Source organism: Mus caroli, chromosome 6 (genome assembly GCF_900094665.2).
Source record: "Mus caroli chromosome 6, CAROLI_EIJ_v1.1, whole genome shotgun sequence".
NCBI classification, from domain to species: Eukaryota; Metazoa; Chordata; class Mammalia; order Rodentia; family Muridae; genus Mus; species Mus caroli.
This window is the reverse complement of record NC_034575.1, coordinates 133,191,883-133,216,780: the sequence shown is the minus strand read 5'-3', so window position 1 is coordinate 133,216,780 and position 24,898 is coordinate 133,191,883. Positions and strand designations below refer to the sequence as shown.

Here is a 24,898-nt window from a genome sequence, read left to right as displayed (position 1 = left end):
ACTGGAAACACCTGACAGTCCCTCAGGGGACCAGACTGACTCCACTGAAGAAAACCGCCAATGGCAAATAAGAAGTGCCAAGGCCTGAGTCCTGACTTTCTGATTCTAGCAGCAGGAGAAACATCCACCAGGACACTTTATCGACACACCTTCTCCGTGGGGATGGACCGTGGTAGCCCATGTGTGCACAGCCACACACCGGCTAAAGTATAGAGACTGTCGGGCCCCGTCTCAATGGACTGTGTATGAGAAGCACCCTAGTTGATGGGGGAGGGGGCTGGGTACACCATCCTGCATCCTCACAGCCACCATGAGGCCTTAAAGCAGAGGAAGCCATTTCTTATGTGCCCATGTATGGAAGGACAGACCTTAGGCTCAGCTTGCATGACATGAAAATAACTGAACACTTCCCGCATGCCTGCTGAGTGAAGCCCACAGTTCTCAGCATGAGAGTTAAAGTGTTTCACAGTCTGGGTATCATGACACATGCCTCTAACTGCAAAGGCATAGGGACCTCGGCGAGTTCAAGGCCAGCGTGGTCTATGTAGTGAGTTCCAGGACAGCCAGGGCTGTGTAGAAAGAGGCCATCTCAAAAGCAAAACAAAACGAAATCAAAAGAAAAACTGATCAAACAAACACAAACCTAAAGTGTCTCATGTCACTTACTCTAAACTCCAGCTGCACTCGTTTGCTGCCAACCGTGCTTTAAGAAACCTCTGAGGAGGTTCTCAAGCCACATGCACTAACTCTCAGTTCCTTGAAAAGCCACTGCCCATCCATCACATTATCTCCTCCTGTCTAAGCACCCTCTCCACCACACAAGCCCTTCCTATACAACCTCTCGCCCTCAACCTTAACTTGTAATCAACCTCCTCCATGAAACACTCCCTAATCACCCTTAACTGAAATCAGTTCGTGCCTTCTTTTGTCCACATACCTATCTATATATGTTGTGTGTCTGTGCAGACGTGTGTGTGTGTGTGTGCGTGTGCGTGTGTGTGTGTGTGTGTGTGTGTGTGTGTGTGTATGGGCCTATGTGCCGCAGTGTGCATGTAGAGGTCAGAAGACCCCTGGCTGGGAGAGAGGGGTGTCAGTCTTCCTTTCTTACCATGGGGTTCCCAGGGATCAAACTCAGGTTGTCAACCATGGCGGCAGGCAACTCACTCACAGGGACATCTTATCTTGTCAGCCCCCTCCACAGTTCTTATCTGGATCTCCGTGCTCTTAAGACACACTTGGAGTGACATTCAGGAGCTCCTTGTGAAGACCATCTGGTCCAATCCCCTCATTATTATGTAAGGAGACCAGGACTGTGGGCACAGCCGAGTTAGGTCCATACCCTAGACTTCAGATAAGACTGATCATCAAAGTGAGGGGATAGAGTAAAGAGTAAAGAGAAGGAGGTTTGGGCTGGAGAGATGGCTCAGCGGTTCAGAGCACTGACTGCTCTTCCGAAGGTCTTAAGTTCAAATCCCAGCAACCACATGGTGGCTCACCATCATCTGTAATGAGATCTGACGCCCTCTTCAAGGTCTGTCTGAAGACAGTTACAGTGTACTTAGATATAATAATAAATAAATCTTTAGGCCGGAGCGAGCGGGATCGACTGGAACAAGCAGAGGTCCTGGATTCAATTCCCAGCAACCACATGATGGCTCACAACCATCAGTATAGCTACAGTGTACTCATAAGCATTAAATAAATAAATAAATAAATAAATAAATAAATAAATAAATAAATCTTTTTTTTTTTTAAAAAGGAAGTTTAAAAAAGAACAGAAGGCTCAGAACAGTAACATGTTGGGAGGTCACGGCTGACAAACTCAGAACTGTGTGTCTACTATGCTCCCCTGTCCCTGGGCCCCCTGCCTGCTCCAGAGGTTCAGAGCTGCATCCTCTTATGCTCGGTTCCCCACAGATAGAACCAGCATCTGGCACATAGCAAATGAGGCGGAGTGCATTCCACTGGACTAAGTCAGCTGGGCTTATAGCTGAGTTCCACCACATTCCAGGCAGCAACCCTGTCTAAGCCACCCCTGCTCACGCACTCCACCCAGATACCACAGTATGAGACAGACACTGCCTTCTGGGTGTCAAGGCTGCTTTATTACCCATGATTCCCACTGACCCCTCAGCTTAGGCCTCCTCTGCCCCCCTCCCCCCCAGCGCGCTCTTTCTTCTCACGCTCCATAGAGCAGCCGCTATGGCTGTGTGAGAGAGAAGGGAACTACCCCACCCTCCCCCCATTCCCACCACCTACCCCTTCCTCCCCGTCACTCACAGAACTGAGAGATGCAGCAGTCAGTGCTTCTGCCCAGAAGAGGAAGACAGACTTCTGGTCTGAAGTAATTGCAGAAGTGGTTGGTGTTTCCTTCATGTGACATGGAATACTGTAACTCCAGATGATGGAGCCAGAACCTCCATCTACCACTGTCATCTGCAAATGAGAAGACAGAGAGGATACTGCCAGTCCTTAGGAGAGCAGAGGACAAGAAGACACACACAAACAAACATTAAGGCAATATCCCCAAGAGTGGGTGTTCATCCTCCTCCATATTTGTGAGGTGCTGACCTGACACATGGAGCCACCAGATGTCCAGTCCCTTTATATGGGCAAGCATTTGCACGTAGTTACACATGCCTTCATGTGCACTTAGATCATTTTCTAGATTACCTGCAAGAACTACTGCGATGTAATGAATGTTTAATCAATAGTTGTTGTAGTCTTTAAGAAATAGTAAGAAGAAAGTTTTCAAGGCTTCAGTACAAACAGGTTTGGGGCCATTTTTCAGCCCACAGTTGGTTAGCTTTAATTGTCAACATAAAATCTAGGCCGATTGTTTTTTAAAAACTAAAATTCTGAGCCAGACAGTGGTGGTGCACACCTTTAATCCCAATACTCGGAGGTGGAGGAAAGATGTCTGTGAGTTCAAGGCTAGCCTGGTCTACAGATAAGAGTTCCAGGATAGCTACATGATGAAACCCTCAAAAACAAAACAAATGAACACAAAAACTCTATAATTCTGCCTCTGACATGAACTGAATGAAAGATGACTCCCAGCAAGAGCATTGCATTCACACACATAACCTTACAGAGAAGGCGAGATGGAGAGCCAGCCCGTGCATGTTTCAGCGTCTCTCAGCCTGCTGCGGCACCTCTGTCTCTGAGCTCTGGTCTTCCTGTTGCTAACCTGGTACTCCTTGCTGCCCACAACATAAATCCAACCTTAGAGGTCCTACCCATATTGCCTGCCTTTAGCAAACGCCTCCCAGAGTTCTGACTTCTCTGACACCTGATTGTGCCTGTACTGAACTATGACATCCATTTCCCCACCCAGCTTTGTACGGTGATTCCTCCCACCTAACTGGAAGTATAGGCTCCCAAAAGAACATTGGGTTAGTCTAGAAAAACTGCTGTTGCAGATTTTAGCAATGATCTGAGTCTCCGATTCATCCATCCTCCAGACTGGAGTTCTCTGAAGGGAGAGACTACGCTTCCGGCCCATATTCTTCCCAGTGTCCAACCCAGGGCTGGACACAGAGCCCACTCTTTCCAAAAGTGCTGATTGAGTTGAGACCTGTTTTTACCTTTTTCATCCCATCTCCATCTTGTGTCTGCAGAAGGAAGTCCAATGTCTGGTCATCAGTGAAATACCCAGGAGTGGGCTGGCTGCAGACAGACAAGGAAGCAATAAACAGCATAGACAGAAAGAACCAGGCACCTCCCTCCCTTCCCTCGCACCAGGCACGGTAACAAGCAGTTGTTTTAGATCATTTTAAGACAGGAAAGTGGCTCAGAACAGCAGCCATGAAGGGCACTCTGCACACCTGCGCAGGCCCTGAAGGTTCAGCTTCCACTGAGGCGTAAGATCTTGTCCTCTAAGCAGGACCAGGCCCTGTCTGGTTGTAATCAGGAGGCTGCTGCTGTTGGAATCTGGCGCCTTCACCAACTGGAGAAGCTCAACTCCATCACTACATTGAACAAAACCCAACAGTTAGTCTCTGGTGTGGATGAGATTCCCATAGCTATTCATTTTGATGTTTGCTTGTGTATTCTGTTGTCTCTTGGTGTCTGTGTGGGAGCCGGGTCCCAGGAGCTGCTGCAGAGATCAAATTTGCCTGTTCATCATCCTTAAGTTGAATGATACATTGTATCCGTACAACCCAGATCCTCCTATGTAATGTGAACCATCTCTAGATTAGTTATAACTCTCAATGTATAAAGAGTTGCAATCTGCACTCTAGGAAATAATGACAAGAAAAACAGTCTGTATATGTCGAGTGCATGCTCAATTTTTTTTTCCAAATATTTTCAATTTGCAGAGGAGTGAATCGGCAGTCCATGATAGTGACTCCTAACTCTTCCTGGTTGGGAATCCTCTCAACCTGGACCCTCTGGGGACAGTAACAGAGCCAAGGATAATGGCGCAGAGGACAGAGATGGGAACAGGTGTCATTAAGCTTGGCATTTACTTCATCAAATGATTTCTTTTTCTAGACTACTGGAACCATTCCATCAAATTCACTAAAACAATGTGATAATACCAAAGGGAAAAATGCTAGAAATGACTTGAAATTTCTGACAGAAAGGAATAAAACAATTATTACTCAAGACAAGAGTTGTGTAGGTAAAATACATAGATCACTTCATATGACAACACAAGTTGAGAAGTAAGTAAAAATTAAAATAATAAGATTTCATGTATCCTATTCCTGCTCTGTCACAATATAGGGGAGAGAAGTCAAAGCTTTCCTATATAGTTTTACAGCCATTTTATAAATATATCCTTTAGTTGTTCTAATTCGGACTGTTAAGTTAATATCAATCCTTATAATCTATTTATGACATAATCACACACCCAACATTCCACAACCAAAAGAAACAAATTCCTCACTGTGTTTAGCATAAGTTGGTATTTTAAGGTTAGCTCCACTTTCCCCACACTTCTGCCCTTACTCACTAGTCAACCCAAACCCAGAGCCCCCGTCACGTATGAGTCTCCAGAAGACCTCTCTCCGGCCACACACCTTATCAGCCATACCTGTAAACATCGATGAGCTCTGAAAGGTTGACAGATCTGTGCTTCTCCCACTCCGGCTCCTCTATCTGCAGAGAGGGTGGCGAGCTGTCCCGATTTTGGGCCTGAACAAAAATGTCCCGCAGGGCGACAGCTTGTATGTTTCCTAGTGCCACAGGAAGAGTCAACATTGAGCAGCTGGGTTTAAAAGAACTCCCCCAGGCTATCCCAGGGCAGGGGTGGGGGTGGGGAGGCTGGGCAGGAGACAGGGAGTGGAGCCCAGGGTCCCAGAGCCCAGAGCCCACTCCAGCTGGTCCCGCTTGGAGTGATGGGAAAGTGATCAAGTGATGCGGGCAATCCCTCTCCAGAGACCGCATCAAGGGAAAGCTGAGTTAATGACCTGCAGCAGGGGGAGAGGCCCTACAACAGAGATGAAAAAGAGCCCACACCAGCAACCCCGTCTCATGGGAGGCCAGGGCACCACACCAAGTGAGCAGAAGCCAAAGCCAGCCCTGCTTCTTACCAAAGCCAAACAGGATGTAGACAGCTCCACTGGCGGTGATGTAAACCTGGGGACCAATCAGATTCCCTACTCCCACGATGTTATACTTCACAGGTCGGCCTACAGGACTCCCTGTCCGGCCAGATACCAGCAGAAAACACAGATCTGGCTGAAGAAGTAAAATAAAGAGGGCATATTAATAGAGGCCTTTCATTTCCAAAGGCCTCACAAGCTAAGGGCTCAGGAACACTTCCTGAGGTTGGAAAGCACAAAGCCTAACTTGCTTGCTTATTTCCCCCTGGAGATAAGAAGCAGGGCAAATGTGTACCCCTGATTAGATATGTATGAAGAGTATCTTTAAGATTCCTCAGATGATGAAGCACAGTGGTTGTCACCGACTAAAGATCGAGGGCTAAATATAAGATGCTGATACAAGGGAGGGTCTTTACTCTGTCTAACCAAAGAGATTCAGATGGTCATCTTGATGGGGACTGGAATCAGCAAGGAAACGCAGCTCTAGGTGTCTCTGAAGATGTTTCTAGAAAGGTTTAACCAAGTAGGAAAACCAACCCTGGATATGGGCAGCTTCATCCTATCAGCTTGGGGTCTTGACTGAATAAAAATTAAAAAAATAAAAAAATCAGGGGCTTTGGAGAAGGGTCAGCAGTTATAAGTACTCGTTCAACCATGAGGACCAGTGTTCTGATCCCAGGACTGAAGTCAGGCAGCTTAAAAATCCCTGCAACTCTGGCTCTGTGGGACTAAAACTCATCTGCCTTCCTGGGATACTCACACACACACACACACACACACACACGTGTGTACACAGACTCATACAGACACGCATACAAACACATGCACACAAAATGAAATGAGATTTCAATAGAAAAGAAATAGAAGTGAGCACCGGCATTTCTGTCTCCCTGCTTCCTGACTGTAGATACAATGTGACAGTGTGCTTCCTGACTGTGGATACAATGTGACAGTGTGCTTCCTGACTGTGGATACAATGTGACAGCGCCTGGGGCTGCTATGCCTTCCCTCCCCACCTGGCTCTACACTCTGTAAGACACAGTGAAAGCTTCCTCCCCTCCATTGATTTTGCTGGGTATTTGGCCTCAGCATGAGAATAACACACTGATGCATCCACGTAGCATCCCATAGAATTCTCCTGTAACACCAGATGTCTGGCCTGGCCACTGTCAAGTCCACTCTCAAAAGCAGCAACTCTTTTCTGCGTACAGCCAGCTAGTAGATACTGTAGGCCTCTCTGGTTGCATGGTCTCCATAGCTACCACTCTCTACTGTTATTCTAGCATGAAATCTGTCACAGGAAGAACAGGAAATGACTATGCTCCAACAAAAAAATTTATTTGGGAAAACCAACAGTGGGGAGAATTTAACCCACTGGCCCCGGTTTATTAGCCTGAGCTCTAAAGACTCTGTTTTTCATTTACTTTTATTGTAGTGTGTGTGTGTGTGTGTGTGTGTGTGTACACCAAACAAGCCCGAGTGCTCTGAAAGAGCAGAAAGCGCCACTGAGTCACACACATACACACACACACACACCCCAGCCCCTTCAGTAAAGTGTTTGCTGCTGTTTATCATTACAGATTCTTATAGGGAAGATAGACAGGTGTGGCTTACAGCACACCCAGGAAAAAATGACTTATTCCCTCAGTACCAGAAGGGAGTTTTTAGGGGAAGGTCCTGGCACGCTGCTATGGTGTATCCTAAAACATCCCATCAAAGACCACATGACTAGAGTAAGTGTACCTCAGAGCAGAAACACTATATAACAAACAATGCTCTAAAAGACCTTAGGTTGGAAGATGAATCAAAGTTGTAAAAAGAAATCATTTTACCAATTAATTGATTATGGTGGTTTGAATATGCTTGGCCCAGGGAGTGGCACTATTAGGAGTAGGTGTGACCTTGTTGGAGTAGGTGTGGCCTTGTCGGAGGAAGTGTGTCACTATGGGGGTGGGCTTTGAGACCCTTCTCCTAGCTGCCTGAGAGAGTCAGTCTTCTCCTAGAGGCCTTCAGATCAAGATGTGGAACTCTCAGCTCCTCCCTCACCATGCCTGCCTAGACACTGCCATGCTCCTGCCTTGATGATAATGGACTGAACCTCTGAATCTGTAAGCCAGCCCCAATTAAATGCCCTTACAAGAGCTGCCCTGGTCATGGTGTCTCTTTACTGCAATGAGACCCTAACTAAGACACTGATTAATGAAAAGGTATGAGCTCATTCACTGACTATAAGCAAGGAGCAGATGTTAGAAAGTCTTCTGCTACAAACAAAAATTGAATTTGCCTTAGAAGAAGTAATGGTATCCTCATGGTTCATGGTTGAGGTAACCATGAACCAAGCTCTTTGCAGATGCTAAAGAGCATATGACAGATGGGGTTCCAAGGAAACGGAACTCCCGTCTCTGAAGGGACTGCTGTATAAGACATAGATATTTAGCCTTTGGAGTAACCGGCTCAGTGGGACCAGGCTAACAGTCACTGGGTTTAAACTAGGTGGAGATCAGATTCACTCCAAGACGCCAAATGACACTGAAGTGGGAACAGAGAATGGAAGATATGAGAATAAACATCTCCAATAACAACATCTCCTGAGCTGATTGATTAGCAATGCAACAAGGCTCACACATCAGTGCCATTAGCATTAGCCTAGGGGCTTGAGAAGGGTACACAGGACTATGGTTCTAGGCTTAGACTCACTGATACATAGTGTGACCACAATGACTGCAGGCTTCTCAAGTTCATTCTCTAGGCCAGACCAGTCCCTGCATATGAAAGCAGGCTCTTCTGCCAAGTTCAGTTCATACCCCTCCCAGATCTAAGGACTCCTCTACTCTTAATTCACAGTCCTAAATATATTCCCTTCTTTATATCTGTGGCTCACACAGCTCCTCACATTCATCACTGCCTGTAATCAAGACAGAAGGCAGAAGTAGCCAGTAGCCGCTGCCTAAATCCATCCTAGAATATCCTGTAACTGTCACGGTCAGGCAGGATGGAGACTATTATATAATCTGTACTCTACCGCTCAAATGAATAAGTTCTGCGAGGCCAGCTGACCAATAGACAGGTAGAGACAAAGAGTTAAGAGCAAGTGAGATGACTCCTCTAACAAGGGCCCGGTAGTGTGGAGGATCTCAAAAGCCTGGGCACTGCCCTTCAACACCACTGGGCATAAGAAGCAGGTGGGGACATTAAGACTAAGATTTCTGCTGGTCGTGGTACAATTCCAGTGCTAGGGAAACAGACAAGATGATGAAAATTGTCAGAAATTTAAGGCAAGCCCGAGATACACAGTGAGACTCTGTCCCCCAAAATCTCAAACAAAAGAACCAAGATCTCCAAGTGTGCTGACGTACAAAAATGTGTATGGTAGCCTCAAGGGGCTGTGAGACCTGGGCTCCATCAGAAAGCAGTTTTCCACACTCTCACACTGTAGAAAATCACTTCCTAATAGCGGGAACAAAGCCCCTCCAGCCCCACCCCCTCTCCTTCTATTCATAGTGGCTAGGATGCAAAGTTTAAAAACACTCTGTGAGGTGGCTGGTGAGATAGCTCAGCTATTCCTGAGGTCCCCAGTTCAATTCTCCAACACCCAGGTCTGATGCCCTCTTCCGGCATGCGGGAACACTTGCAGATAGGGCACTCATACATAAAATTAATTATTTAAAATAGAACGCTATGTGAATAATTCCTGTATCAGGCCAACCTAGCGACTAAGCAGAGGTCGGCAAATCTGAGTCTGAGGCAGAGCTACAAAAGGAGACCCTGTCTCAAAAATAAGAATAAAACAGGCTGAGCCAATGAAACTGATCTTTATGTTAAGAAAGGCTGGGCCCACAAGAAGGATGATTCCACTGCATCCTCCTGCAGAGGGCTTGAATTTGGTTCCCAGCACACACATGGTGGCTCACAACCATCTGTAAATCCAATCCCAAGGAGTCTGATGCCCGCTTCTGATCTCCAGGGGCACCAGGCACACATGTGGTACACAGACATATATGTAGGTAATGTGTTTTATAAGAAGATAAGGAGAGAAGGAATATGTATGGTGGAGGTGCAGCCAGGTGTAGGGGAAGAGGGTGCCTCTGTGGGCCCATGCTGAGGCATCCCTTCCCCCTGAAGGACCAGAGGGGACAAGCAGCCCCTTTTATAGTGAGTCAGGCACACCTGGCTGTTGCCAGATAATTGTGGGGCGGAGCCTATACAAAATGTCAACAGGTTAAAAAAAAGCATCCATATATACAATGCATATAGCTTTTTTCATTGTTGTTTGGTTGGGTTTTTTTTTGTTTTGCTTTGGTTTGGTTTTCAAGACAGGGTTTCCTCTGTATATTCCTGGCTATCCTTGAACTCAATCTGTAGACCAGGCTGCCTTGAACTCACAGAGACCTGCCTGCCTCTGCCTCCTGAGTGCTAGGATTAAAAGCATGTGCCACAACTGCCCTGCTGTATATAGCTTTAATTTAAATTGCAAGCCAGTCATGGTGGCACATGCCTTTAAATCCTAGTATTTGGGGAGACAGAGGCAGGCAAATGTAGGTGAGTTTAAGGCTAGCTAGGGCTACATAGTGAAATCCTGTCTCAAAAAAAAAAACCAACAAAACTTTTAATTGAGGTAACTGCTCATTAATGTGACCTTTCCTGAGACTAGGAAGAAGAAGGCCTTTTCTCTCATCTGTACAGAGCAGCTGTTCCACAGTGTCTGAGCCACGGCTTTAGGAGGCCACTGTGCTGGGATCAAAGCTTATCTTTCTTCAGGGGGAAGGGGGGAAATTAAGACACTGCATCACTGGGGCATACTAGACAGACTAGAACTTATTAAGCTGTCCAGGATGTCCTCAAACTTGTAGCAATCCTCCTGCCTCAGCTTCCAAGTGCAGGAATTATAGATATGAGCTACCACATCCACACTGAAAGTCTGTCCTCTTCTGTCACCTCTCTTTGGTCATTGACGAATCAGAAAGGATTTTAGTCTGATTAGTTTATGTAGAGGGAGGTCCTGATGTTAAAATCCCATTCCCCAATTGGTTCTTGACTTGTCAATAAAGAAGGCTGGGGTGGGGGCAGCCAATTGCTGGACAGAAGGTACAGGTAGGACTTCCAGGTCCCAGAAGGAAAAGGAAGGAAATTGGTGGTTCTGCCATGCTTTGGAGGAAGAAGGACACAGCAACCATGTGAGGGTTGAGGGCTGCGGCCTCTGCTACGGGCAAATGGCCAAAGATGTTTGGCAGGGGCTTAGGTGGAACAAGCTAGAAAAACAGTAATATTAAATTGGTAAGGGCACGCTTTTCCAGGCAGGAATTATCTGTGCCCAGCAATTGTGCCTAGTAGGCAAGTTAAAAGGTAACAGTTTGTGTCTTTAATCCTCACATTCAAGGGTCTCAGGAGTGGGCTGGTAGCATGGCCCCTCCCAGAGCAAAGGCGGGTAGAAAGAGAAGCCGGGTTAGGGCTGGTGGCAGCTGATCCCAGAGCCTAACCCCGTAAAGCAAAAGGAAACCAGGGAGGGGCCAGAGCTCGGTCCAATCCGGGAAAAGGTGGTAGTGATTTTTAAAACTAGACACCACAAGTTTAGACAGGTCTCAATGTGCAACCCAGGCTCACCTGGAATTTTCAAACCTCTGAATGCTGTGATTACAAGGGGGAAGCACTTGCTTGTGATGTTGTTGTTGTTGTTGTTGTAGGGTTTCACCACACGTGTCAGGCTAATCTCAAGCTCACTATGCTATCACTGATGGCCTTGAGTGTCTCTGATCCTTCTGCCTCTGTCTCCTAAGTACAGGAGTATTACCACCACACCTGATTTATGCATTTCAGGGGACCAAACAAGAACTTCATGCATGCTAAACCATCATGCTACCAACTAAGCTATATCCAAAGCTTACCTCTTATGAGCCTTCTCCATTCATCCTGTTGTTTTACAACTGAAGGAAATTTTAAATAGATACAATATGGTAAAGCTAACATTCTGTTTACAGAATAAAAACTACACCGTTTTCTAGGGACTTAATTTGTTAGCTCTCATTTTCATAAGCAGCCTACAGGGAAAGATAAAACTTTCTCATTTAGATGTGTGAAGAGATCAGAGCATGGATAGGGTACAGTTTGCCCCGGGGGGCCACAAAGCTACAGAGTAGCACAGAAGGAATTTACACACAAGCCATCTGCCTCCAGAGCCCTGCTGAACCACAGTCCTCAGAACCACAGTGCACCACCGGAAATGAGCTTGAAATAGTCTTGGGTCACTTAAATTCACCAGGAGAATCTATTTCGGCCTAAGCCATTGCAACAAGGTCCTACGCAGCACTTACAGTAACCATCACCAGAGACCGTACCTGCAGTTCTCCAATGGCCAGCACCACCAGATCTCTGACACCATCTTCATCCAGGTCTGGCAGCACCACAACCGGGGCTGCCAAGGTACCGTTGGACAGATAGTTTGGGTTTAGAGTCCAGAGGACTTTCCCTAGGGAAGGAGACAGAGGTAGATCATCACTTCCACTTTCTGTCTCAGCAAAAGGTAGATGCAGCATTCCTGAGCCAGAAGAGAAAACTCAGCAGCTGAACGCGAGACAGCTCCCCACATCCTGCCATTATTTCCATCTGACAACGAAGAGAGCAGGAAGTGGGATCTGAAAACCTCAAGCATCTGGCTACCCATGCGTGTAAAGGCCTCACATATGGATTTAAGTCTATTTAGCTATTGTTTTATGTGTGTGACCGCTTTGCCTGCATGTATGCCTGTACACTGTGTGTCCGCTGATGCCCTGGAAAGTCAGAAGAGGGCATCAGAACCCCTGCAACTGGCATTACAGCTGGTTGCAACTGCCCTGTGTTGCTGGGACCTGAAGCCAGGTCCCCTGTTAAGAGTGGCCAGTGCTCTGAACCATTGAGTGATCTCTTGAGTCCCACACATCTGGATTTTGTATATCAAATAGAGATGGCTATGTCCTCCTGGCAAGTAGGAGCTCACTCTACTAGGGCTGTGGAATGTGTCTGTCACAGGGCATTGCAGGCACTAAGGAGCCCACACCAGAGAAACCAAGGAAGGCTTTCAAGGACTTCAGTCCTGAGCTAGGACAGTAAGTGCACTCTGAAGATTTGTTTTAAATACAGGTGCCCATATATCTCAGGCTAGCCTTGAACTTAGATGTAGCCGAGGATGATCCTGAACTTCAGATCCTGGTTCTACCTCTTAAATGAGTGCTGGCATTATAGGCCTGCACCACTATGCCCAGTTTATGTGGTGCTGGGAATCAAACTGGTGCTGGCTTGGTACATGCTAAGAACTCTCTCTGCAAAATGGTGTGTGTGTGTGTGTGTGTGTGTGTGTGTGTGTGTGTGTGTGCAATTTTTCACCACCCAGAGGTACTCCACTAGACAAGCATAGTACTCAACACCTATAACTCCAGCACTTGGGAGGCTGAGGCAGGAAGATCTTATGAATTCAAGGTCTGGGGTACAGTGTAAAAACCATGTCTCAGAAAGGAGGGAGCAAAAATAAAGCACCCCATCATGGTACCTCTGATGTGGGAAGGATGTTACTATCCAACTTCTCGAGATTATAGCCCATAGAAATATTATATTATATTATGTCATGTTATATTATATTAAGTTATGTTATATTACATGGAGATATCTTTTTCATACTAGACTCATTTTCATCACTGCCAGCCTGTGGATCTAAAACAGAAAAGAAGCTAAAAGGCCATATCAGCACAAGACTGGGAATTCTTTTCCGTAGCATCCAACCAGGGTCCAGGTTCACATACAGACCAGCACAATTCAAAGGCAAGGAGGTGACATGCTCTTGCCTGTTGTACAAAGACCAGTGCAGACAGACTCTACAACCCAGGTCCCGGGGTAGCATCTGTTTGGGTAAGAGTTTATTTAGCCCTGTCTTATCACCAAACAGGTTGCAACAAGAATCTGCTTACTCGGTCCTCCCAAGCCCTTTATCTCTTACCCTTAATAACCAAGCACCTGCTGAACCAGGATAGCAAAGCAGTTTCCCCTGTCGGCTGCTCAGATCCGACACTGAGGCTCCGGAGGCAGCACTCTGCGAGCCCAAGGCCACTCTTTACCTGACGTCGCATTGAATGCACTGAGCATCTTGCGAGTCCCCGTCACAAGGCAGATGGTTTTGGCCACACTTCCTGGTATCAGATCTAAGCATGTGACGTCTTGAGCCTCCTCTGGGAGGGGACTGGACCACAGTGTGCTGCCGTTCATCCCCGAAAGGCACACCAGATCTGCAGTTGGTTGTGAGCCAACACCTAAAGGCAAGTAAGAGAGGTGGGGAAAGGGCAGAAGGGGAGAGTCAGGGAGATGAACGGTGGCATAGGGAGATGGTGGTGACACAGCAGCTCTCTCTTGTCTGCTCAGCTCCTTCCTGTGGTTTCTGACAAGGTGTGAACACAGAACTTGTCATCTCCCACTTCACACCTCCTGTAGGACACGTGTAAGACCAGCCGAGGTGGGCTCTCTAAACTGCCTCACCATGTCTCTGTTTTGGCACCTTTCCCAACACATCTGTTTACCTGTCTGCCACCTTAGCCCACACTGAACAGTGGCATTCTTAAAGAGAGACGGTAACATCTGATTTCTCAGCACGTCATGAGATGCTTGCTCTATAGAGTTGTAGCTGAGCAAAAACCAGTTGTTTGCTGAGCAAAAGACAGGGGTAAGGCCAGCAAAGTGGGTGAGGAAAGACATCTGCTGCCAAGAACGGAGACCTGGGTTCAGTCTCCAGCCCCCAGCACTATTCCAGTATTCCCACGCAGGAGAAGGAGAGAATCAACTCCTAAAAGTCGTCCTCTGGCTTCCACGTGTGCTCTGTTACACGCATGTGTGCACCACACACACACACACACACACTAAATAAATGTAATTTAAAAATGAAAAGAAAAAGACAGAGCAAAATCCAGAACAGCATGTAGTAGTCGTTGAGGGGAAACAAACGAGCCACTCGGGCTGGAAAGGAACGCACAGGAGAGCCCAGGCTGACCTAGAACCCAGGCAGAGCAGGGAGTCAACCCTAAACCCAGTCAGCAGCAGCAAAGGTTCCCCACACAGAAAAGCAGGTTTTCAGAAATGACCTGCAAGCTACAGAGGCGAACAGCAAGGAGGTCTCGCTGTCTGCAGGAAAAGAACAGCCAGGTCCGAGGAAGGGAGGCCACAGCAGCTCAGGTCAGGGTGACTCGGTGACAGTCACACCTCTGGCTGACTCTGCTTTCACTCTGAGGCCGAGACATCTTGAGTCACACTTTCTACTTTCAGACACCTGAAGTCTCTAGGCTTCATTCTTCCTGTTCCTCAGCGCTTTTAACTAAACAATACAGCCGCAGATTGGAAACAGGATGTGGCCCGCTGTATCAGACCTTCTAGACTTTTTCAAACCAGTCCTGTGCTAGCCTTCCTGCTTAAGAACCCCCATGAGAGGGCCAGCCGTGGTGGTGCATGCCTTTAACCCCTGCACTTGGAGGGCAGAGGCAGGAGGATCTCTGGACTCAGGAGAGGGGAAACAGGGCCTACTGTAGCCAATTCGTGCTTGTTGACTGGATCATAATCAGCTAATTCTCTCCCTCTGCTTCCAGTGGCACTGTAGGGACATCCATGAGGCATGAGGGCTGGGTGCGAACTACAGAGCCTACTTGGTCAGATTGTGTTGAGAAGCAAATCCATTTGCGTGGGCTGTGTGCCTACAACCAAACACAGCACCCAGAAAGTTCCTAATGGTGGTTATTGTTGTGGCTTGAGTGAGACATGTCCCCAACAGTCTCAGGTGTTTGAACACTTGGCCCCTGGTTGGTGTTATCATTTTAGGACATTATGGAACCTTTAAGATGCTGAAGGAAGGAAGTCACCAAGGCAAGGAGGGCTTTGAGAGTTCATTGCCAAAAATAAACTCTTTTGTAAATCATTTGGGGTTAGAGTATTTTGTCACAGGCTCACAGAAGCAACTAAAATAATTACATTGTTAATTTTACAACCTGTGGACAAATCCTGTTTGTCTACATAGTATCGAAACCGTCAGTCTCGTCACTATACATCTTGATAGAGAGCAAAGCAGGCAAAATACCAAACAGCTTCAGCATCTCTAACCTTCCTTTAAAGGCAAATGAGTCACAGACCAGGAAGATGCCACCAGGCTACAACCACACGAAAGTCTGCTTTCCCTGCCTCAGAGTTGCATCCATATATCAAACCTGCTTCCGAAAGGTGGTCCAGTGATGTCAGGCAAATGCACACTACGGAGATCTCTAAAGCATACCCGGACACTCACTCTGGGCCTAGATGATCAAAATACACTTGCTAGGATTTCTTCCCCTTCCAGGTAGGGGTCATGCATCAGCTGATATACTGTCATCATTACCAATTGAGTAGCCATTGCAGGCAAACTAGGACCCTGTGTAGCTGTCACAGAAATGAGGCATTTTTGCTTGTTTGTTGTTGCTGTTGTTTACTTTTGGGGGGTTGGGTGTAGGGTTGTTGTTGGTTGGTTGGTTGTTGTTGGTTGGTTGTTGTTGGTTGGTTGTTGTTGGTTGGTTGGTTGGTTGTTGTCAGTTGTTGGCTGTTGTTGGTTGTTGGTTGTGGATGATTGGTTGGTTGGTTGGTTGTTGTTGGTTGTTGTGGTTGGTTGGTTGGTTGGTTGGTTGGTTGCTATGTGCAAGCTATGGAGGCTTTAATAAAGAGACTATTGACAGAGATGTGTCCCAGTGTAGGACCCCACTAGTGGCAGTACAGCCCTCAAAGCTGTTAATGTTCCCAGGGACAAAGGAGGACAAAAAAGAAAGTCCTCTAAGAGGGGCAACCTGAGACCACCCTGTCCCAACTCTAGCTGTGAAGAAGCAGGGAAGTTACTTGCTCTCCTCAGTCTCTCTCACAAGGCTAGGGAGCTGATAAACATCCTGTACGTTGTCTAGCCTTCCCAGGGGGACAAACCTGGAGAATTCAACTGAAAGGGGAAAGGAAGGCCACTGGCCCACTCATCTGTGTGCAAAGACCTGAGTGATGAACCACCCCGAGAGGATGGAGAAAGCAGGGTAGAAGCAACATTCACTATAACCAGGGGGCAGTGGAGAACTGGCTGGGGAGATGGCTCAGTTGGCAAAATGGTGGCTATAAAAGCAAGAACGCCTGAGTTCAATCCCCAGGACCCACAGAACAGGCCTGGAGAGGTGGCACAGTCATGGGAGGGGGGATGGCGGCAGACAGGCAGCTTCTGAGGGTGCTAGCCAGATCCAGGCCAATGAGAGACGCTGCCTCAAAATATAATGTAGATGGTATTGAGGGTTGGTCTGGTGCTGCTATGTATTCAGATGCTAAATGATGGTCTCCACAATCTGGTTGCCACCCACCATGTCCCACTAGCAGATTCTCACATACCACTAGTGATGCTACGTAAACTTTACTCCCCAATTTAAAGCCACTGATTAAATAAAAGTAGCTACAGCCAATTACTGGGGACTACAGAAGTAGGTAGAGTTTTCAGTTACTGAGCTAGGGTCACAGGTAGGGACAAAGAGGAGAAAGAAAGAAATGGAAGAGGAAGAGGAGGAGGAGGAAGGAGAAGAAGAAGAAGAAGAAGAAGAAGAAGAAGAAGAAGAAGAAGAAGAAGAAGAAGAAGAAGAAGAAGAAGAAGAAGAAGAAGAAGAAGAAGAAGAAGAANAAGAAGAAGAAGAAGAAGAAGAAGAGAACAAAAAGTCTCCATTAGATGTGTCAGGATAGGAGCACTTGGCCAAGTAAAATGCCCCCTGAGGACAGGCTGATTGAGCAGAAATAACCCAGTGAGACTCAAACAGCAAATACTTTGGGAGATCAGCTAGGGAATTAACAGTCTAGCATATAGAAAAATAGATTAGGGCTAATCCCCCAGTAATCGTGCTAAGCTGATTAAATAAATCCATAGAACTCTGCCTCTATTACTGGAGGCCTGGCCAGGTCATATTAATAACTCATTGAGTTTATTAAAATCCATTTACAGGACAGTTCCTGAGGAATGACACCTGAGGTTGTCTCTGCCCTACCACCCTCCCCCCGTAACACACATACACACACACACACACACACACACATCTAATTACTAAGGCTGTCACCACAAGGTATGGGCAAGTCACTTCTCAGCACTGGTTTCTTCACTGGTCTGGGTGGCCACAAAGTCCCTCCAGCTAGGACTTGGGTCTCTCTCTCTCTCTCTCTCTCTCTCTCTCTCTCTCTCTCTCTCTCTCTCCCTCCCTCCCTCCCTCCCTCCCTTCCTTTCTCTCTCCCTTTATTTCTTCCTTTCCTTCCTTCCTTCCTTCCTTCCTTCCTTCTTCCTTTTTGTGTATGTGGGGGAAGGTGCACTTTGAGACAGGGTCCCTCTAACACTGGTCCTGGAATTTGGTATGTAGAGCAAGCTGGCCTCAAATTCACAGGAAATGGCCTACCTCCACTTTCAGAGTGATGAGATTAAAGGTGTATGTGTGTGTGTATGTGTGTGTGTGTGAGGGGGGGTGGGAATGTGTGTCTGTGCGTGCATATTCACTATCACACTAGGCCCTGATTTCTTGGAATCATCTTTTATTTTGAAATGATCTGGATTTACATGAGGACCATTCTGATGAGGCGTGCTATGCCAGGCAGACCTATAGAGAAAGCCTATCCCCTGCAGACCTTCCTGTGCACTGACCCTGGGAAGCTGACCAGTGCTTTCTCTCGGCTGATCCTTCTCCCGTGGCAGCCTCCAGAGGATGGAGTTCTTACCTCCTTCAGTGCCATTCCTGGTTGTCACAAAGGTGAGCAGCACGTCCCGCAGACCATCTCTATTCACGTCAGCCAACTCCAGGGGAGACAGGTCCCCGCCTGGCATACACATAATGAAACAAAAAGGGCCTGAGCCAGTTACCACAGACTAGTTCTTTTCTGCCAGGTTAGAAAGAAGACAGATGCAAATGCCGTCAGCACCCTCCCAGCCCAGGGGGACTGCCTGTTCCCAGACAAGACCAAGGAGCTCTGCATCTCCCCTGATGCCTGCCCGCAGAGCCCTGGGCACTATACATAAAGCAAGCAGAGACTCTGAAAGGAGGGGACGGTAAGTCAGCTTGACTAGAGATTGCAAGACCTAAGGAACGGTAATGTATGGAATTCCCTGGGGTTTCTGACTACACTAGACAAGGTATAGTGAAATAACTGCAACTCAGAAACGCCACGAGGCTTAGGACACTCTAAGGAACCTGCTTCCCTGGCCAGAGGCCCAGCAAGGGTGCAGCCTAGCAAGGCAAATTGATTATAGGTAATAATGGCCCCACCACCACAGCAAAGGCTGCAGAGCTGATGTCAGGAACCTTGTTCTGGCACCACCACGGCACCCTCTCCTCCCACCAGAGTCAAGGCCGAAATATCCACGGGGTTTGTGGGGAGCCGGGACTGCCATCCCATCTGCAGTGGGAAGGGAAGTCTGAAGCTTTACCCGGCCAGCCCTGCCCTTCCTCCTCAGTGGGCAGCAGAGGCCTGTGCAGAGCAGAGGTAATGGGGATCCCCTCCTTGGTCTGAGGAATCAGAGAATGCCTGCCAAATCTGCAGGGAACTCAGACAAGAGTAGAAGCACAAGTTGGTACAACCACCTTAGCAGAGAGTGGGAAACTTTAGAAAGAGCGTGTCCATACCCTCCGATGGGCAACTTTTCTAGGCTTCTGCCTTGGAGTAATTTGTACATAACCCTTTGGGAATGTATAAAATTGTTCTTAGAATCACTCACTTAAGAAAGATTGGAGCTCATTTATGTTTATCACCCTAGAAAAATAAATTGTGTGCTATTCCTAACGTGGGAAGTTAGACTGGGAAAATGAAGAGAAGACTCTCGCTACAGGGCATGAGCATAGATTCGTCTCAGGAATATCGCTTTTCAAATGATGTGAATCATAGAGTGCCTGAGTAGTTATAGACGACATGAATGAAGCTCTGGCTTCAACCTCCAACACGGAAAATAAAAATTCCAAAAAAGTCAGTGGCACCGAATGCTGAAACCCGGCACGCTGGTGGTGGAAGCAAGATCAGGAGTTCAAAGCCAGACTCAGCTACTCCATGACTTCAAGCCTAACCTGAACTACAGGAGGATCTCAGGAGCAAACAAGCACAAAGCTTGTGTTGACAAACCAGGTGTGGTGGCATGGGACAATAATCCCAGCCCTCAGAAAACTGAGACGGGAAGTTAAAGGCCAAGTCCAGACTGTGTTTCACAGTAACATCCTGTCCCCCAAAACGAAAATTATGTTGAACAACAACAACAAAAAAAAAAAAAAATCACAGAAACTATGATTCTATTTACATAAAATTCAAAAAGAGACAAAATTAATGAACATATCAATGTCTATATCAATGTGGCAAAGCTTTAAAGTCAATTAATAAATAATCAGGCCAAATTCAGGATCAGAGTCTTTTGGGGGCAGACAGGGATGGGGTCAGGGGACTGGAAGGCCTCAACAATGTCCTGTTCCCTCGGGTGGGTGGTGGATGCAGCCGCAATGCTGTAAACTAAAGCCGTCTTCAGAGAACTCAGAGAGCAGGGTCCAGGGGCATAGAGATCTAGCCTTCTGTCTCGTGTCTAACCTTCACCGCCTGAACAACCCCATGCACAGGAGGAAAGACTGCACGGCACACGTGATTTTTTTTTAAGATTTGGAGGGAAAGCCAGGCAGAGTGGTGCGCAGCTGAGACAGCAGCACTGGGAAGGTGAAGGCAGGAAGCTATCCGGTCTGTGTAGGGAATTCTAAGCCAATCAGGGTGACAGCAATGAGACACTGTCTCCAAAAAACATTTAGGCCAGGAATGATGGTACGTGCCCTTAGTCTGACCTCTTGGGAAGCAGAGGTAGGGAGATTTCTGTGAGTTCAAAACCTTGGTCCACACAGTGAGTTCAAGGCCAGCCAAGGTTACAGTGAGACCCTGTCTCTAAAACAAAAACTAAACTAAACTAAATGAGAAAAAAAAAAGCCAAATACCTGGAGGGAAAATTGAGCACACTAACTTATGGAAATATACAGATTTATTTCTTAAAATCCCGCAACTCACCTCCTTGGGAGCCCAGACGCCGGCTCCAAGTGCTATGCAGGTCTCTGGGAGGGCAGGGGATGAGGAAGGCGCAGAGCAGAACCAGAACCATGGAGATCACCAGTGTCAGCAGGAAGACAGATGTGCGCACATAGGACACCAGGGAAGAGGTGGCCTTCTGCTCCAGCCCCCCAAGGGGTTCCGAGGGGAAACCCTCTGGGGTGACTTCTGAAAGATGTGGCTTTGCCGCCCCAGCCACATCGGCATCTGAGTCGGGCTCCGGCAGGTCTCCCAGGGCACTCTTCCCGTTTTTGACCCCTCCATTCTTCTGCTGCAAGTTAAGCACGAGATCATCTTCGCTCTCATCACTGTCGGCCTGCGTGAGGGGGTCGTACTCACCGAGGTCTGGGCTCTTCTTCCCTGGAAAGACAGACAGAGATGGAAGCAGAGTCACAACAACAAACCTAGCTTTACATCAGTGAGACTGTAGTGTGGCCTTCTGTATGATTAGGTGGCGGAGGAGGGGGTCAGAGGGAGTCCATCGTTCTAGAATTATTGCCTTCTCGGGTTAAGAAAATTGAAAAGGATAATGCACTGTGTTAACCAAAATGAGTCAGACCTGGGCATGCTGCAAGTTCTACCATGTGGGAGCTAAGACAGTAACCACGAGAGCAGAGAGCCAGGCATCATGGCTCATCCCTTTAATCTCAATGTGTATGACGCTAAGACAGAATTGTCATGGGTTTGAGGCTAGCCTGGGCTACAAAGCAAGATCCTGCCTCATCGGCTAGTGATACGTCTCAGTGGGTGAAGGCAGTTTCTGCTAGGTCTGTGACCTGAGTTCAATCCCCAGGGCCCATACAATGGGAGGAAGACACACTCACTTCCATGAGCTGTCATCTGATCTTAACTCCCATGCTATGATTGTTTTGTATATGCTTGGCCCAGGGAGTAGCACTATTTGGAGGTGTGGCCTTGTTGGAGTGAGTGTGTTTCGATGGCATGAGCTCTAAGACCCTACTCCTAGCTGCCTGGAAGTCAGTATTCTGCTAGCAGCCTTCAGATGAAGATGTAGAACTCTCAGCTCCTCCTGCACCATGCCTGCCTGGACACTGCCATGCTTCTGCCTTGATGATAATGGACTGAACCTCTGAACCTGTGAGCCAGCCCCAATTAAATGTTGTCCTTATAAGACTTGCCTTGGTCATGGTGCCTGTTCACAGCAGTAAAACCCTAACTAAGACACATGCATATACATATAGCTTTTTAAATGTATCGATAGAAAAAGAAATCCTGCCCCCAAAACACATAAAAGGAGGCTGGGGTGTACATCAGTCTAAGGTGTACTGCTGGCCTAGCATGCACAAAGCCAGATTTGCCCCAGTACCACATAAACCAGGCACAGCTGTGAATGCAGCAGTGAGTGCCTCTTATTCCGACACTCAGGAAACCATGGCAGAATCTGAAATCCAAGGTCATCCTCAGCTTAGTGTGAGGCCAATTTGCCACATAATAGACTCTTGGTTGATTTAGGTGGAGCTGGAGATACATACAGTTCAGTGGTTAAGAGCACTGCTCTTCCAGAGTACCCAGGTTTGATTCCCAGAACCTACAAGGTGGTTCACAACTAGGTGCGACTCTAGTTTTAGGGGATCTGCAGCCCTCCTCTGACCTCCTTGGGCACCAGGCATGCATTTAGTACACAGGCCTAAAAATTTGCAAAACACCCATACACATAAAGTAAATGCTTCTCTTTTAAGAGAAGGACAGAACAGCGGTTATCAGCTGCAGTTGGGTAGGAAAATGACTTCCAACGTTCTCTAGTGCAATCCCTAACCATGGCTGTCCCTGTGGGAACCAGGGGTTAAACTCAGGTTACCAGTCTTGGTGGCAAGCGCTTTTGCCCACAGAAGCATCTTGCCAGCCCAAATATCTGCCCCTTCTTATTAGCTTCTGCATTTGATTGAATGTCACTAACAAACATGGCCATGGCTTTGATTTTAAATTTGTTATTCACTTGTTCATGTATGCACGTATGTATTCACCTATAAATTTGAGGCAGGGACTCACTATGTAGCCCAGGCTGTCCTCGGCCCTGCAGTAACCTTCTTACCTCAGCCTCCCAGGTCCTGGGATTATATGTGTGCACCCCCACAGCCAGCCTGAGGCTCTGGCTCTTGAGTTAACTCTCTTTACACCTAGCCTGCTCCCGAGTTAGATTTTCTCAGAGCCATGAGGCGTGATTGTTCCTGATAAACTTCTAGAACAATTCTCTTCTGTATGCTGTCTCTCACAAAATGTCTATGGTTTCCCCGCTGTTTCTATGGGAACAAGTTAGCAGGTTGAATACTACATGCCAGCTAAAGAAGTTTGACAAAAACCTCACTTCTTAGAACTGCCTGTGATTTGAATATCCTTTAAGAACAGCTTTCAGTAAAGGTAGAAAGACTGCTATTCTGAGCATGCGTCCTGGGAGGGGTGGCAGACACTCCCCGCACCCTCCCCTGAACACAGAGGTGGCAGACAGCCTGCACTCTGCTTCTACACAGACTCTACATTGACTCTACAGGATAAATTAAAGAGAGGCTTGGGTTCGTGGACATACATGTATGTCATCAAAACACCCATACACCTAAGATACATAATTTTTTTTCCAACACAAGGTTTCTCTGTGTAGCCCTGGCTGTTTGGAAACTTGTAGACCACAGTGGCCTCAAACTCAGAGATACAACAGCCTCTGCCTCCCAATTGCTAGGATTAAAGGTATGTGCCTCCACTGTCCAGCCTGGTAAATAAGTAAAAAAAAAAAAAAATACTCCTGACAACCAAGAAAACATATTAAATCTTGAAATTCTGGGGTGAAAATGTAAGGATCATATAACCCCTGTTTTAAACTGTGTCTCCTTTCAAAACATCCAGCAAGCAATCCCTTGGTATCCAACTGAATGTGACCAGTGTCAGGGAACCCACTAGTCTCCAGCTACCATGTGGGAGGCCAAGACAGGATCACCAGGAGGTCAAGGACAGCTTCAGCTCCAGCTTGTGTGAGTTTACACAAGCTTGGGGTGAATGAGGTATTCTCTAACCAAAATGAAAGAATTCAGCTGTTCACTATGTAAAGACCAGTTCGGCTCACTTACCAGCTAAGTACCCTTACTTCTCTTATCCCTATATGGTCCCAATTTCTCCACTTTAAACTATAAAAATTATCATCTACGGCTCCTGCTTGTTATAAGGATTAGGTGAGGGCCATACAAATGGCCCTCAGTGCCTGGGTGATGGTCATTATCAATCGGAGCCTCTATTATTAGTGCCTAAGCATGCCAACAGCCTTTGACCGGCCTTCTCTTCTCCAGGTTAGACTCCTCCATCTTCTTCACCCCTTGATTTGAAGGAAGAGCTTCGGGTGACCCTTCTCTGCACACAGTGTGGCAAGCCCATACTTTCAAAAGTAGGTTTTCTGGAAATGAACGAAATGCAAGGGTGTGGTCTGGCCACAGGCAGGACAGAACCATGCCATTGCACTCAAGATAATTCACTGTTTCAGTAAACATTGGTAGCTTTCTTGGCAGCCTCACACAGCAATTCTCCTGAAGGTTCCATGGATTCTGAACCATCCTCAGGCCACCCTATCTATCGCCTTACCCCTGGGTTTTGAGCACCACGTGAAAAATTTAACAGCAGCATCTACTTCGATCCATCTTGGCAGTCTCTGCCTCCCAAGGTTCCCAAAGAAACACAACTGCCCAACTGAAACCACTGGCAAGACCCAGTTAACAGATCAACTGAGAGGTCATTCACTTTTACCATGAATCTTATACTCTGCTGCGAAAGAAGAGGCCCTGGTACCACACGCTACAGAAACGTAGACAATGTTAGTGAATCTATAAAAAATAATTAGTGGATGTTCTTTTATAGGAATACGAACTTCTAATTAATAATGTCCTGGGAGGTGTCTCTGTCATTGAACCTTCCTTAAAACCAGAAGAGAGGAGGAAGACAGAAAAACAGTAAGAGTAAGGGGAGGGAGGCAGTAAGGAAACGAGGGAGAACGCAATACATTCCCAACACACAGTGTATGGACAGTTGCTGCTGAATTCTGGAAATTCTGTCTCCTACAATAACAGGAGATGCACGCGTCAGTACTTGAACAATGATCTCGGAGTCCACGATTCTTCGGAGAATTGATGATGATGATGACAACGACAAAAATGATGATACTGTTGTAAGAATTTAAAATGTCTCAACTGCCTACCATCCTCCGCACTGACCCCAACCTCCTGGGTGTCTTAATTCATCAAATCCTCACGATGACCCTA

The 24,898-nt window shown here is 47.0% G+C and overlaps 1 protein-coding gene across 2 annotated transcripts in view; it reads right to left on the bottom strand.

The window, feature by feature from the left end:
* Positions 1-24,898, bottom strand: part of Fam234b (family with sequence similarity 234 member B) — a 37,542-nt gene that overhangs the window by 5,362 nt on the left and 7,282 nt on the right. The window contains exons 2-10 of one of the 2 annotated variants that reach the window (XM_021165154.2): positions 20,601-20,999; positions 18,294-18,422; positions 13,634-13,825; positions 11,885-12,015; positions 5,541-5,688; positions 5,042-5,183; positions 3,828-3,971; positions 3,588-3,669; positions 2,281-2,436 (exon numbers count right to left, since the gene is read on the bottom strand). In XM_021165154.2, coding sequence (XP_021020813.1) covers positions 2,281-2,436; positions 3,588-3,669; positions 3,828-3,971; positions 5,042-5,183; positions 5,541-5,688; positions 11,885-12,015; positions 13,634-13,825; positions 18,294-18,422; positions 20,601-20,999 — 1,523 coding nt within the window. The remainder of the gene's footprint in view (positions 1-2,280; positions 2,437-3,587; positions 3,670-3,827; positions 3,972-5,041; positions 5,184-5,540; positions 5,689-11,884; positions 12,016-13,633; positions 13,826-18,293; positions 18,423-20,600; positions 21,000-24,898) is intronic. The other variant, XM_021165155.2, reaches the window with a different exon arrangement.